The 14516-nt window shown below is 35.0% G+C and overlaps 1 protein-coding gene across 4 annotated transcripts in view; it reads left to right on the top strand.

Annotated features, from left to right (window-relative positions):
• The window catches only part of SCEL (sciellin), a 47836-nt gene that overhangs the window by 20742 nt on the left and 12578 nt on the right, over positions 1-14516 (top strand). For 3 of the 4 annotated variants that reach the window (XM_032680790.1, XM_032680788.1, XM_032680792.1), the window contains exons 9-11: positions 768-800; positions 2201-2272; positions 13386-13445. In XM_032680790.1, the coding sequence (XP_032536681.1) occupies positions 768-800; positions 2201-2272; positions 13386-13445 (165 nt within the window). The remainder of the gene's footprint in view (positions 1-767; positions 801-2200; positions 2273-13385; positions 13446-14516) is intronic. The other variant, XM_032680791.1, reaches the window with a different exon arrangement.

The following is a 14516-nucleotide window of genomic DNA, read 5'->3' as shown; positions in this document are numbered from 1 at the left end:
TCATGGACATTTAATGATTAATTGGTTTAACTTCTAAAAGTGCTTTTAAGATATGAAAGCTATTTCAATTGTGAATATTACTAATAATAGCCACTGAAGGAAAGCCTTTTACTTGCCTGTGAGTTCCAGGAAATAAAGTGCCTTGCATAGATGCTAATATGCAGTTTTTAAAGGTCACCATCAGTCTTAAAGACTGAGTAAAGAGTTGTGTCTTATCTTCAAATCTGGGAATGGCTGACTGTTCTGCTGTCCTCAGGAAGGGAGTTCAGCAATCATGGGTATGTGGGTTTTTTGGTCAGGGTTATTTATATACCAACATGATATACATGATAAATGTGATATGTAAACTTCTAGAGTTCTTTGCCTCAGTTCCCAGCTGATTAAGCATCCTTTACAGAACACTTAAAAGAAATTGCAGTTGGAGCTAAGACTATAAGCAGCTCACTGGAATTGACTGTTTTGGTTGTGATTGTTATGCTGAAAACAAAACACTGTGAGTCAGAGTGATTGACCGGAGAATGTCAATTGAGGAATGATTATCTTAGTAACGTGTCAAGAATATGATTAAAACTTGGTATTATGCTACTTGACCTAAACATGTATTCTGCATTAAGAAAAAAGAAAAAATATCATCTTGGAAGGAAGGAAAAGTAAAATTAATTGCTGTTGATTCACCTAAATCTTGCAAAGTGCTTCAATACTAGCATTTTGCATTCCGAAATACTAGCTACTTGGTTTCTGAAATGGTTACTGTGTTCTTTCTCTAGGGTCACTTCAGGAAATTCAGAGGCTCAAACAAGGTACGTCTTGCTTACTTTGCTTCTTAGTAGATTTAGAAATGTAACACACACCTATGCATAAACCTTGAATATTATTTTAGATTTATTTAAAATATAAACACTGTATAATTTACCTGGAAGGGTTCCTCTACAGTCCATGTCACAGAAGTTCATGAAGAAGACTTCCTTGCAGAAAAGCAATTATTTTCATTTGCTTAAAACATTTAGTTGGATATTTATTCAAATTGAAAAAACAACTGTAACTCCATAAAAATTAAAAACTGCTTCACAAATTTAGTTCCAAGGCTACATATGTTGCAAGGCACTATGAATAAAGTGAAGAAAGTGGTAAATTTGCATAAGCAAAAGCTTGTAATAGATGGTATTAACATAAGATGAATTGATGTAAAGTACTCCAACCTTATTTGAGTGTCTAATTTATTTAAATAATTCATTAATTAAATGTATATTTTATATGGTCTAAATTAAGAAAAGATTACTTAACCAACCTGCAATTTCATGGCTTATAATTAAGATGGCTACACAGCTTGCCATGGTTTAGTTGCCACGCTAATAGAAAAATTTTCTGAAGGAGCAGATAGCCCTCATTAACTGCATCAGCCACCTTTCTTATAATTTCTTATAATTTTAGTATTCCTGTGGTGCCCAATCTGATTGTTCACATAAGTAAATAAAAATAGGAAAGTGTAATTGTTTACTTATTTAGCTTTTAAAAAATCAGTACTTTGTTAGTTAAGCAAAAGTTTTGTCTTTACTAAATAAGTAAAATTTATTTATTAGGTAGGAGAAAAGGATTTAGAAGTTCCTTTATTACTAAAATAATTTTGAAACAGTAAAGAAATGGCAGTCAACTCTTACATCCATACTAGCAAAACAGTAACTCTTGGGATGCTAATTATTCAAAAGGCTCAGTGGATGTGGTAATCTAGTGAACTAAAGCCTTACATAGCTCTTTATATATTTATTTTTATATATGTATAATTCTTTATACTCATATTTTATATATATACTATATATTAAAGAAAAAAAGAGAAAAAATGTCTCAAAGAAAATGCAAACTCACTCACAATGATAAACCATTTCATAGAATCATAGAATGGTTTGAGTTGGAAGAGGATCTTGAAGAAACCCCCTGCCATGGGCAGGGACACCTTCCACTAGACCAAGTTGCTCAGAGCCCCATCCAGCCTGGCCTTGAACACCTCCAGGGATGGGGCATCCACAATTTCACTGGGCAACCTGTTCAAGTGCTTCACCACCCTCTCAGTAAAGAATTTTTTCCTAATATATAATCTGAACCCATTCTTTTTCCATTTGAACCCACTTCCCCTTGTCTTGTTACTACAGGCTCTTGGAAATAGTCTTGTACCTTCAGCATGTTTTCACTATTTCTATTGCAGGGCTGCTCTTTCATCAGAACAGATGACCCTTCAGAAATCAAAGACCGATGTGGATGTTCAAGCTATAGCAAGGTAACATAAAAACGATATTTTGATTATCATTGATAAATGTGATAGTAAGTACTCAAATTGTTTTATTACTCTATTTGATATCTCATTTGGACATGTGTGTGATTAATGCAGCATTTATCTAGTCCTAACCATTGACCTGGAAGTACAAACTTTGAGTTCCATTTCATTGACTTGCTGAGTTATTCCAGGTGTTCCATTTTTTAATCTTTTAGTCTGTCTAGCCTTCATCTTGAAAAGCAGAATATAGACAGTTGCTGTAAATGTTTGGAAACAGAAAAAATTAGAGTAGTATGATTATACAGTGTATTTTCTTTGCTCTTCAATACCTTGTGGGAGAGATAATAACTACACATTACTATGTGTATAAAAACACCCCAACTCATGCACTGCAGTGTTAACATTTTAAATAGTAAAATCCCAACATATAGATTTAGTGTGACAAAATTAGTACATTTAAACAGACGGACTTGTTCTTGTGGTATAAGTTAGACGGCATATGTATTAATCTTGGAAAGAGTATAGAATACCAGAAAACTTATTAGTGGAAAAGACAGAGACTCTTTTTAACTAAAGTTTCAGCAAATTGTACTGATGGAGATGTTATGCTTTTCAAAACAATCAGCAATAACTGCCTCACCCCTGGAAATGTTCAAGGCCATGGGACTCTAAGCAACCTGATCTTGTGAAAGCTGCCCCTGTCCATGGCAAAGGGGTTAGAACCAGGTGATCTTTAAGTTCGCTTTCAACCCAAGCCATTCTATGATTCTCTGATTCTATAAGCACTCAAAAATTTTTATTCTGTGACCTTGAACAGAATAAAAGGCCTGAATATGCAATTAAAAATTGAATGAATTAGAAACAGATTTCTAGATATGCACTGAGAATTACAGTAGCTCATTTTGCCATTTTTGCTTAGAAATATTAAATGGTTCAGTCAGTAAAATTAGTTTAAATTACCTAATTTTAATTAGTTTGACTCATAAGGTTCAGTTTAGTTGGGTCTGAAGCTATAGTTTATACTATTTGGAATTGTGTTTCCCTTGCCCAAAGTCCTCAGTACGTAAAATCAGTATAAAATTACTATGAAAGCATCCAAAAGATGCCTGAGAGCGTAATCCCTAGAAAACAAGCAATGTTTCACTGAAACATTTTCCTATTAACAAATGTGGGGCATCTTAGAGAATTAAATATGCCTGGTATTAACCAGGGGAGTCACAACCATTCTTCACTCTTAAAGGCTTTTTTTAATCCTCACCCTCAATCAGTTCACATTCATCACCCCTTGGTTGCTCTCATTACCACATCAAGCTCTGTATTCCTGTCCCTTCATTGGTGAAGAGCTGGAGGAATATTTTACTGGTCTACAAGTTTCTATGGCAACATTGCACTGCTATTTGTGTCAGTATATAAACTGTAAGTAGTCTGTAATCTTAGTGGGTAAAATTCAGCCCTCTCTACTGCTGCTATTAATTCCTTTACATTTGGCTGGTGCTTCAGATGTCATCCATCTGCTGCTGCTGTGTTAACTTCACAAAACTACAGATTTTTGTTAAACCTATGCTAACCAAAAATGTATTAATCAGCTGCCAGCAGAAGCGCTGTTTTTCTATTAAAGATGTCATAAAAATACTACATTGTTTGCAAAAGTGGTTGTGTCACACAGGGGAAGTATATATGAAGAGTATGTATGGTAACATCAATTTTTAGTAGAATACTATTTTAACTTATGCACTTTAGTTTCCTATATTTTTACTTTGAATGGTAACATTTTCAGGTCATGCTTTTAAAACTCATAATTAATTGATTACTTGTTTTCCACTCAGGATTCTGATAGGGATGTTAAAGGAATAATGAATTAATTTCAGTATAAAATAAGCAGAAAATGGTAATTAGCTTTCTATCAAACTGGTCAGTGATACAAGGAAAATCTTTTAGAAGGGATTTAACCTGAAAAGGATGTCAGATACTATCTCTTTTGGCTAAAAGTTTAAGCTTCATTGTGTAGTGTTCCATATAAGGCCTAACATTGATTCTGTTAATGTAAAAAGCAATTTTGCATTGTTTTCATGGACAACAGTTAAACGTGGCATCCATCTAAAAATACAGAGTATACAATAACATATATATCTGTCTCATGTCTAGAGGCATGGACATATGGACCTCCACCTCTTGGATATGATTAACAGAAAGAAAAAAGCATCTCGTGATTAGTTAGGGCATTTACAGATACCCTAGACAGCATAAGTAGGTTAGGACACAGAAAAAGTAAAGATAACTACTGCCTAATAATTGTGCATTTTTCAGAGCATAATAGGTCAAATCAGGTCTATTGGTATCACACAAATGCAGCAGCAGATGAGCACTACACTGCCTACATAGAGACATTTTCCTGAGTTCTTCAACGGGCCTTTTATTCATTGCTTATCAGGTTCTTTTTTGTGTTTTATTTCCACTTCAGTGAAGATCCAACCTTCTCACTCTGCATTTTTCCACTACGTAATTGTAGCAACCATCAACTGCAGGGGTCTAAAAGCCAGACTTTTTTGAAGAACTATGTTCAGTAGAAAATGTTGTTAAACCACTTCCAACACCCTGAGGGTGTTTAAGTCAATCTTTCATTAATGATTACAGTTAGGGTGCAAAAATGTGTATTTCTGTCAAATATTTTTGTAATGGGGTTCATTTGTATTCAACTGCACTGCTTCCTTGTGTATGCACAGAGCCCGTTACAGAAACCAATGTATTTGTCACAGTGGGCCATATTTATCAGGGCATTAACAAAGGTATCACCACCAAAAGATGCAGAATAACCAAAAAGACATATTTCCAAGAGTTCATAAATTATAGAAGTGATGCATTTATCTTTATTTTGCTTAGATACATCAGAATTCATGTTGGACATACTTGAGGAGAAGCTTATGAGCTGATCGTAAGGGTGGCTATATAAGAAATCAGAGAGAGATCCCACTCAGCTTGTAAAAGCATCTGTGGTGAGCGTCTCTGCTATCAGCAAATGACTATTAGTCTGCAGGGACACAAGGTATATTGTAGAAACTTTTACATAAACATATCTTTTTGATATGTCATCTACAGCAGTTAGGTTGAAGAAAATGTTTCAGCTGTGTATTTGTGTGTATGTGGGTGAGAGAGGCAATTTCTAGGGAACAGAAACAAGGAACTAGAATATTTTTTTCTGATATAATTAAGGTAATTCTATATTCTTGCTTCTGTACAGGGTTTTCCTATACTGTATAGAGTAATTAAATATCATTACTCCTGTCAGATAATAGAAAATCTAGACAATGCTGTAAATCTGTTTGTATTTTGCTCCTATTTAATGATATTCACATTTAACCCGAGGTGTGTTGTCAGTTTTCATTGTAATTGATTGTGAAGGAAAGGCAAATTATTTACCTGTGCTTAAATTAACTCTTGTAACAAGGACACACATTTCTATGTCTATCAACATCTGGAACTTTGAAAAGTGGAAAAAAAATAAGAAACAGGATTTTTTTTCCAAATTATTAAGAAAAAGAGTAAACTGTTATCAACTTGGAATTTTCCAAACCAATGGAATTAAACCCATCATGTCAGGTCTCCAAAATGAACATTTATTGATAAAACTTTTTCTGCTCTAGAGTTGCATAAAGCAGAAAAGTGAGAGAACATGTACGTGCATTTTGAGGCATTGGCCAATTATGTGTTCCCATTGCACAAAAAAGAGAAAACTGCTCTAGTGAGAGATAGTTGCTGTCCCTGAAAGTGTTCAAGACCAGGTTTGATGGGGCTCTGAGCAACTTGGTCTAGTGGAAGGTGCCCCTGCACATGGCAGGCGTGTTGGAACTAGACAATTTTTAAGGTCCATTTTCCCTTTCAACCCAAACCATTCTATGAGACAGGCAATTCCAAAGAGCCACTAGAAATGTCCTGAACAATTACCTTAGGTTGAACTAAAGTTTAGATGACCAAAATTTGAAGGCATGGCTCCCATACCAGTAATTCCTGTGTGACTTTTCCTTTGGGATGTCTTTTTATTTGCTTTCACTTTTTATCTAGACCTTCTGGAGACCTCTAAAATGTTCTGAAGGACACCTGTGTCCCTCAAAAAATGCTGGAAGCAAGGATGCTAAAACAGAAGTCATATACACTCACAATTCAGTAGCTTGCTTTGGCTACAATGACAATTGTTTCTTTATGGTGAAGTGGCTTTACACTTTCTAAATTGTTTTTGATAGTAGAAATCAATACAGTCATTTTTGATTATACATTTCAGCAGAGGGCTTCCAAGTGACAGACATCTTCTGTCTCTCAATTCTCACAGATTCAGCATTCACTGGAATGTTGGTTTGCAGCTTTTCTGCATGTTGATACAAACAACTCACTGTTGCATAGCTTATGTGGAGATCCAAGCCCATTATTCCTAACTGAAAAGTTAATACAGTGTTTACAGGGTCATACATACCCTTCAAGCAAAATGGAATAAGTTATTGTCCTTTTTCAGTAATCTTTCCCAGTCTACCTTCTATGAAACATTTTGATCAACAGCTTCTTCCTTTGTATTTAACTCCAAAATCCTCTGGGCTAAGAATTACACTGGTTTTGGCACAGTATAAGCTAGCTTTCACAGCTGACTGCAAGCTTCTTCTGTTCTTTCATCCTCAGCTGTTATTGATGAAAGGTCTGAATGAGGGCTTCTGGCACTGATCAGTGAGCATAGCAATGTGGAAGGAAATGCACCCTGCTTCAGAATAAATGCCAATCTTTTCTCAAAGAACTCCTTTATTCGTCCCCAGTTATATATGACAAAAGCCTGATACAGGGACAGTAACACGGCCATAACAGCAGATCAAAATTCAGCTGGGCCTACGATGTTAAACTTTATCCAGTAAGATGCCTGACATATTTAATATACTCTAGACCAACTCTTTTAGTTCCGAGTTGGAAGGTCCACTTGGCAATCGATTGTTTTTGTCTTCTCCTGTGCGGACATGACTAGGTCAGAAATGCCCTTATGGTTTTAGCCAGACTTGGTTAGTGTGGTCTTTCTATATTCCATCATTTCAGAAGAGGGAACCGTTGACTGGAATTGTTTGTTGGTCAACGGGGAGAGATCACTAAAGAAAAGACAACAGATGTAACTTTTTTGGTTTCACAGTTAAAAACACTATATAATCTTATAATATCATCTCAGTTATCTCAGTAGTTTTTATAATTCAGCGCAGTGCTTTTAATCAGAAAACATATGGACATCTATTAAAAATAATGTGCAAGACACCTTTAATAGTATTCAAATAGTATGCTTTAATATCTGCCTCTGGATTGCTCATGATTATGTTGATGATGACAGAGTGACTACATCTCAAACCTTACTGAGTATCCCGGGATTTGACATGAAGTGTCCAACTCATTAAAGGCAATACAGCAAACCTTCTGCAATACTCATGGTCCTTCAGTTTTCTAGTCCATAAAATGACACCTACAATATTGGTGCTTGGGTATTATGTCAACTATTGGTGTATCAGCAAAGAGGGATGATGAAATTCTAGGTAACTAGGTAAGAATGCCTTCAAGAGTTAGGAAACATTTGGAACTAGATAGAGGCTCAGCAAGACTTTTACAGGTTAAATAAGCATTCACTGAATGACTAGGGAGTTGTGGGCACATACTCCCCTGCATGATCCTTGAGGTACAAGAGCATGGCTGCAGTCTGTTTAAAATTTCCTTTCTCACTTTCTTTAGTACATATTTCCAGGATCAACTTCAATTTCACCTCAGCATTAAGGACAGTTGGAAAAAATGCAATCAAACTTTTTAAAATGTATTTTTATTGACTTTTTCTTCATTGCTCTCAGAATTTGCAAATACAAACATTAGAAAGATTTTCAGTGCTCTCACTGAACAACTACGACATCACTAAAGCTCTTTTGTAGGCATGATTCACGTGTTTCCTGCTTCCATGTCATTTAAAATTTTATCTGAATGTTTTCAAGATTAAAAAAAACCAAACAACTAAAAACCCAAAAAAACCTGTGAGCTGTGCTTGAACGTGTGGATCGGATTCATTTGTGCTTTTCTTTTTGATGGTGATCTGACTTGTCACCAGCTAAACCAGAGTTACTGAACTATTATCCACTGAAATAAGTGAGATTCACAAGCATAGTTCACAGAGCAGAAGGACTGAAAAGTATTAGATCTTTATCTCAAGTGAACTGAGTTAGAAATCAAATGCAGACTGAAAATAAAAGCCAAATGTAGACAACTCAATTTCTCTAACTTTTTGATACAAAGCATAAAAGGGAAAAAACTCATACCTTGTGGTTACATAATACATTAATTTTTACACTTTTAAAAATTACTTACTGAAAATGTTCATAGATCCTTTGTACATTAAATTAAAGAAGACACCAGATACCTAACATTAATGGAATGAGGTAATGCAAAAGATAATTTTTCTGTAAATGAAGAAACATTTGCTGATATTGATACAGGGTCAGAGATACCAAGCTTTTGAAATTTAGCTGTTGAGCTTGTCACACAAGCGTTATATAATTTCCCTTTCTGTTTGTGTCTGAGAGGCACAGGGGTCAAGATATGGCAGAATAAGAGTCCCTGGTTAAACTAAGCCATATATTTTACATGCAGCTTGTTTTGACAGCTTTTTTTAATACCTATTTTTATTTATGTTCTTTGCTAGCCTTTTATTCTACTGCACTCTCTTCATTAATTGTCAGATTTCTAATCCTATTTTACACAAGCAGCTAGAGGCAAAATATCAGATATCAGCAGCAAAATTCATGGTTACTAAGTTTACAGCATGAGGCCCACAGTGGCCTAGTTGCACATAGTTTTTTCTAACCTTCAGAGTGGGGCTTCCTTTTGGATTCACAGTGTTATTTTAAGCATTTTTCTGAAAAGTGATGTTAGAGGCAGAATAGAGTTTTTTCTGAAGGTGCTCACTTACAAACAGAAAAGTAAATGAATCAATAGAATTGTCTTCCATACTTCAGCAATGATGGCAAGCACACCAAGGTCTTAATGCAAGTCTTAATGTTTTTGTTTTAGAATAAATTAATTCATTGTTTCAATACTTGAGATCCTTTTGTACAAAAGGTGATCCAAATTCCTCTCTAGTGCTGTTACAAGTATTTTTTTGCAAAATAAAAAAATACATACTAGTTATCCTGAGTTGGGTGCCCCTAAAAACTTCCAGTCGTGTCCTGAGTTTTTATTAAAATATTTCATTTTATTGAATTTGCACGTAAACTATATATTCTCCTCCTGGCAGGCTGTCTGACCCACCTCATTCTGATCCATTTCAAAAATACTCACCCCAGGCAGAATGTTCACAGAGATGTAATGGCTGTCGCAAAAGATACTATGCTTGGAGGTGGCATCCTTTGGAATGACTTAAGAAAAATGCCAACATCTATTACAAGCCACCTACCATATTTGAAAGATATTTCCTCAAGTTTGTCTAAACCGCTTTGTATAGAAGTTTTATGCTGCTGTTTTCCATCATCATCATCTATATTTTAAAAAATTGTTGACAAATGTAAGCAGTAGGAATTCAATTCAGCCAGCCTTGGACACCAAAATAGTTTGTTTTTTCAAGTGACAGTTATACTTGCAACTGGAAATCCACAGCAGCCTTGCACTGCATCTAATATTCTGATATGCAAGGAGCCTTTTCAGTATATGAATATAGGTTAGTCTCTTTCCCACAGTAATGCTTGTCATCTCTTTTAGAAGTATTAAAAAAGGGATAAATTGTATTGCTGGTTTTTAACAACGTAACAACTGTCAAACAAAACCTAACCTGAAATTCTGTTTAGGCTCTATAATGCACGCTCACTCTAGTTTTTAATGTGAGGCTGGATTATGTGCTGATATCAACACTGGTGCTCACTGTGTGCTAACGCTAAAGTAAACGTAGCTTTGCTAACAGAGAGATTTAAAAAGTCAGCAAAAGATGCCCTGAACATAATCAGACAAATTCTGAGATATGCACCATGTCCTGTAGCTTGCCCTACTTTACATTTTATCCTTTTATAAATAACAGCTCTCAAATTTTAACTTTAGTTGATAATAACCTGAACTGTGCTTGAACCAGTAACTTGAAGTTGTGTATCCTACCACCTCTCCTTTGCACCAGCCAGCCACCTCAAGGCAAGCAACTTGAAAGATGCCAGTCCTCATTACTTGGTGCAGTCATGTAAAGATGTTTCACAAGGCTGAAAGTTTGAGAAGTGTTACGAGTGCAATAAATTAATATCTTCTAAGGGTTGTGTTTTATAGAAGTTTTGTTCCATAGTAACCACAAAGCGTAGTGAACAGGTCAGTCTGTATTGACTTCTGTGCTGTAATCTGCAGCTGCAACTGTTTTTGTTCGCTTATTAGGACTCTTTAGAGTTAAGAGTTCTATAAATCAGTCTGAAGTTGACCAGTAGTGCACATGTAGCCTTGACTTTTATTACTTTTGTTATCCCTTTGGATAACAAGTAAAATCTTCCTTGCAAACCAGTCAGTGTATTGGGACACCCAAAGCACAGAAAATAATGTATAAGGAAGTAAGAAAATGCCGTTGGCTGCAAAGTCATTATAATTTAAAGACTACAGAAGGGAACTAACTCATCTATCCTTTGAGTTGCACCAAGGATTAATATGGGCTGGTACATCCATTTCTGAAGGAATAATTCTTAAATTATTGGAAGTTTGTATTTTTTCCCCCCATTATTTCCAAATAGGCAATAGGTCTAGGCTGAACTGTTTTAGATATTTCCTCACTCTTTTTTTTTGGAAACTCTGTGCAAAGGGAACAGAGCAATTTAAGGTAAAGCAAGTCTGAAGTTATGTGGCAAAATACATGTGAAAACTTAAAAAGAAAATGTTTTAGAGCCAGAATCTTTTCCGCTGATCTTAAGGGAGTTTCTTCCTTCCCTTTTGACAGAAAACTGTTACCTACAAGAACAAGTATATAGGTGGTATAAATTCCCAGTGTTCTAAAACAAATTTCTATAGAATTATTCATTCAATTTTGTTGTATTTGATACAAAACCACTAAGATATTTTAATGTTTGTTACAAAGATTAACACAGAAAGTTCCAGTATTTGGGCCTTGTTGTGGGAGCATATTTTATCTGCATTGTATTGGACTATTTTTATAGGAAAATTTCTTCACTTAATTTATCTAATTCTGAAAGAACACCGAGGAATTATTAAAAAATATGAAATTTAAATTTGTAAAAAAGCTAATAGAATATTTTATATCTACACAGTGAGTAAAATTTTCAAACATATCTGTATTATTGAGTTAAATCTCATTAAAAAAACACATTGGAATTTGGTTCTCCAAATGCTTATATGCCTTTGAAAATCAGACACAGGAGCATACAGACACAGTGGCCTGCAGGGCACAGCTTTGCTACTGTCATAGCTTTTCTATTGCTCCATGCTGTGAAAGTCAGCAGAAATAAGCAGAAAGGCTACTGATAACCGTGCTGAGTATACTGCATGTAATCCCATGACTTCAGCCAGAATGAACAGGAGTCCCAAATCTCCTGTTCTCTATGTTTTGGGTGAATATACAACACTGAGGCTGATATATATGTGCAGGTTGCATAGCACATAAAGATCATCATTGAGGCAGCTGCAATTGCAAAGCTTGGGTAGGCTTCATAGGAGAGTTCGGATGCATATTTAAAATACCTCTAAGAACATAAAAGAATGGAGGATGCAAGAAACAAGAAGTATAATGCATATATTACTCATGTCAGATGTGCATAGCTAGGTTTTTTGGTCGTTTTGTTTGTTTTTAAATAAAATTTGCAAAAATATAAGTTAAAGGAACTACCTGAGCCCTTATTTACACTTACTATAATTTCAGTGTTGCTACCTCCACATACTGAGGAAGCAATTTGCCATCCAGTTAGTTCATAAAGGAAACGATAGTTTTGGATAGTTTTGCAAGGCTACAGTTTCAGAAGGAATACTCTGGAACTGTGAAATCTGCGATAATGTAAAGAGAATTTCCAAAAGCATATAATTTATTAAGGACTGGTTTGGAATCATAGTTAATGGCAGTAGAGTCTTCTTGCACTCTTGATAATCTCATCAAAGGAAACCCCAAAGCTGACAAACATGATCAAGAAGAAACCCGAAAAGGCTGTTGTTTCATGACAGAACAGGTCAGAACGAAAAGTCAGTAAAGAGACACATGGAACATTGTTGATCGCCAGGCTACAGAACAGGTCCTATAGGGTGGCACTGTCATATCATCAAAGGCATCATTCTTTTCCCATTGCTTTCTTTTGAGGAGTAAATATATCATTTTTTTGTAAGGAGTTAAGGTAACTATATGGTAACTTTATAGGTAAAGCTGCTGAAAAATTTTCAGTAGAAGAGTTTGAAAACTTTGAAAATGCATTTTCATGGAAATGAAGTGTTTTATAGAAATGTTAACACCAGCACAATCCTTTGAAGGGAAATAAAGGTAGTCAAAACAACACTCCATGTTTTGACCTGACAACATTAAAAGTTACATTCAAAGAGTATAAAATATGTTAATTTCCATTTCTAATAGTTATGTTACATTAATATATATTGTATCTTTAATGTTAGTATATTGAAAAAAGGAAATTAATTAACTAACAAGTTCTAATTCAAGGAATAATATTTCCCCCTTACAACAGATAATAATAATAATAATAATAATAATAATAATAAAAAATCACATCCTATCTTATGTGCGGAAGTTCAAGAATTAGTGGATGTAACTAGATCTCATCATCCCTCACTTTAAACATGAACTTTCCTGTGAGAAGGGAGAGTTTACTAGGGAGGGAGCTGGTCTAGATAGCCTACCAAACAGACAAATGGACTTTTCCATTACCTCAGGAAGAGTGTGGGCTTATGTGCATATGGTGGGCACGTGGCTGCGACTATGACTATCTTTGAATTACTAAAATGACGTATGCCTGAACTTTTAATCAGTTAATTTTTTTCTTTCATAAAGGTTGTGCCAATTATAATTTTTTAAAATTATTATTTAGTTTGACTACTTGACAGCTTGTTATACTGATTGTGATACGATCTGGGGTTTGTTCTGTTTCTAAAGGAACCAAGACCTCGATAACCTCAGCAAAGTGAATCCAAGTTCTTCCACAACTGACAAGGAGTAAGTCTTCAAAGTTTCTCAGGCCCTACTTTCCTAAAGCAGTGAGTAATTTGCAACTGTGAGAATGTCAGGAAAGGTGATGTTGCAAATCTGGAAAATGTTTTATAGATTAATAAGTAGCATTCCTTATACTGAATGATGAATACAAAAATACAGATGAATTCAGTGGCATGTGCACTATCAGTAATATCACAAGTAATATCTATGGCAAGCTTCCATATGTGCCTTATATGCTTCTGCAATTAAACTGTTAATGACATATTGTGATATAGTTAGAAAAGGGGCAATAAACAAAATACCATAGAACTCACAGATGATAAGGGTTTCCCCAACAAGGTGTAACAAAGCATTTCAGTCAGCAAGGGCAGTGATTCACAGAGAGCAGCTTGAACTTACTTTTTTGAACAATGTGTCAGTTCAATCTGTTTCAGGCCAAGTTTCTTGAGGTCTGCAAGCATCCCTTCAGCATATGGAAGGGGAGGGTACTATGCTAGTAAGAGCTATGTTATGTTTGTCACACCTAACACTGATATTCTGCAGATAAATTTCAAGACTGATGTTCTAAACAGTAACAGCACACAAATGTTGCCAACCTGTGATCATCTATTTTACATTAGACAATCTTACCTATATGCACACACATACATATATATATGTACACTTAGCACTAACCTGTAAGTTGAGTATAATTTTTTTTGGAAATGTTAACTCACAGATAATTTAATAGGATAAAGTACAAGGCTTTGAGACACTACTGAATTGTAGGAGCATCCAAAGTTTTAAGATTAATAAGCCTATCATGGATTGAACTGACCAAGTTATGAGTTTCATAGAGCTAACTGGGCCTTTTGTTTTGCCCCTATTTACCTAAAGAGAATCATGGGTTTTTTTACAGTAGTTAAGAGTGCTTTTCATAGGTCATTCCATCCTCTAATTCATGGAACCATTTTAAAATAATAAAGAATACAGAGGAGAAACTTGCCTCTAGTTTAATTGTATTTATGAAATTTAAAAAATGTTTCCTTATATGTAAACTATGTGAGTCTTTGGATGCTTACATTTTCAGTATAA

This window comes from Chiroxiphia lanceolata, chromosome 2, assembly GCF_009829145.1.
Source record: "Chiroxiphia lanceolata isolate bChiLan1 chromosome 2, bChiLan1.pri, whole genome shotgun sequence".
NCBI lineage: Eukaryota > Metazoa > Chordata > Aves > Passeriformes > Pipridae > Chiroxiphia > Chiroxiphia lanceolata.
The sequence above is the reverse complement of the archived record's forward strand: the minus strand, read 5'-3'. Positions and strand labels throughout refer to the sequence as shown.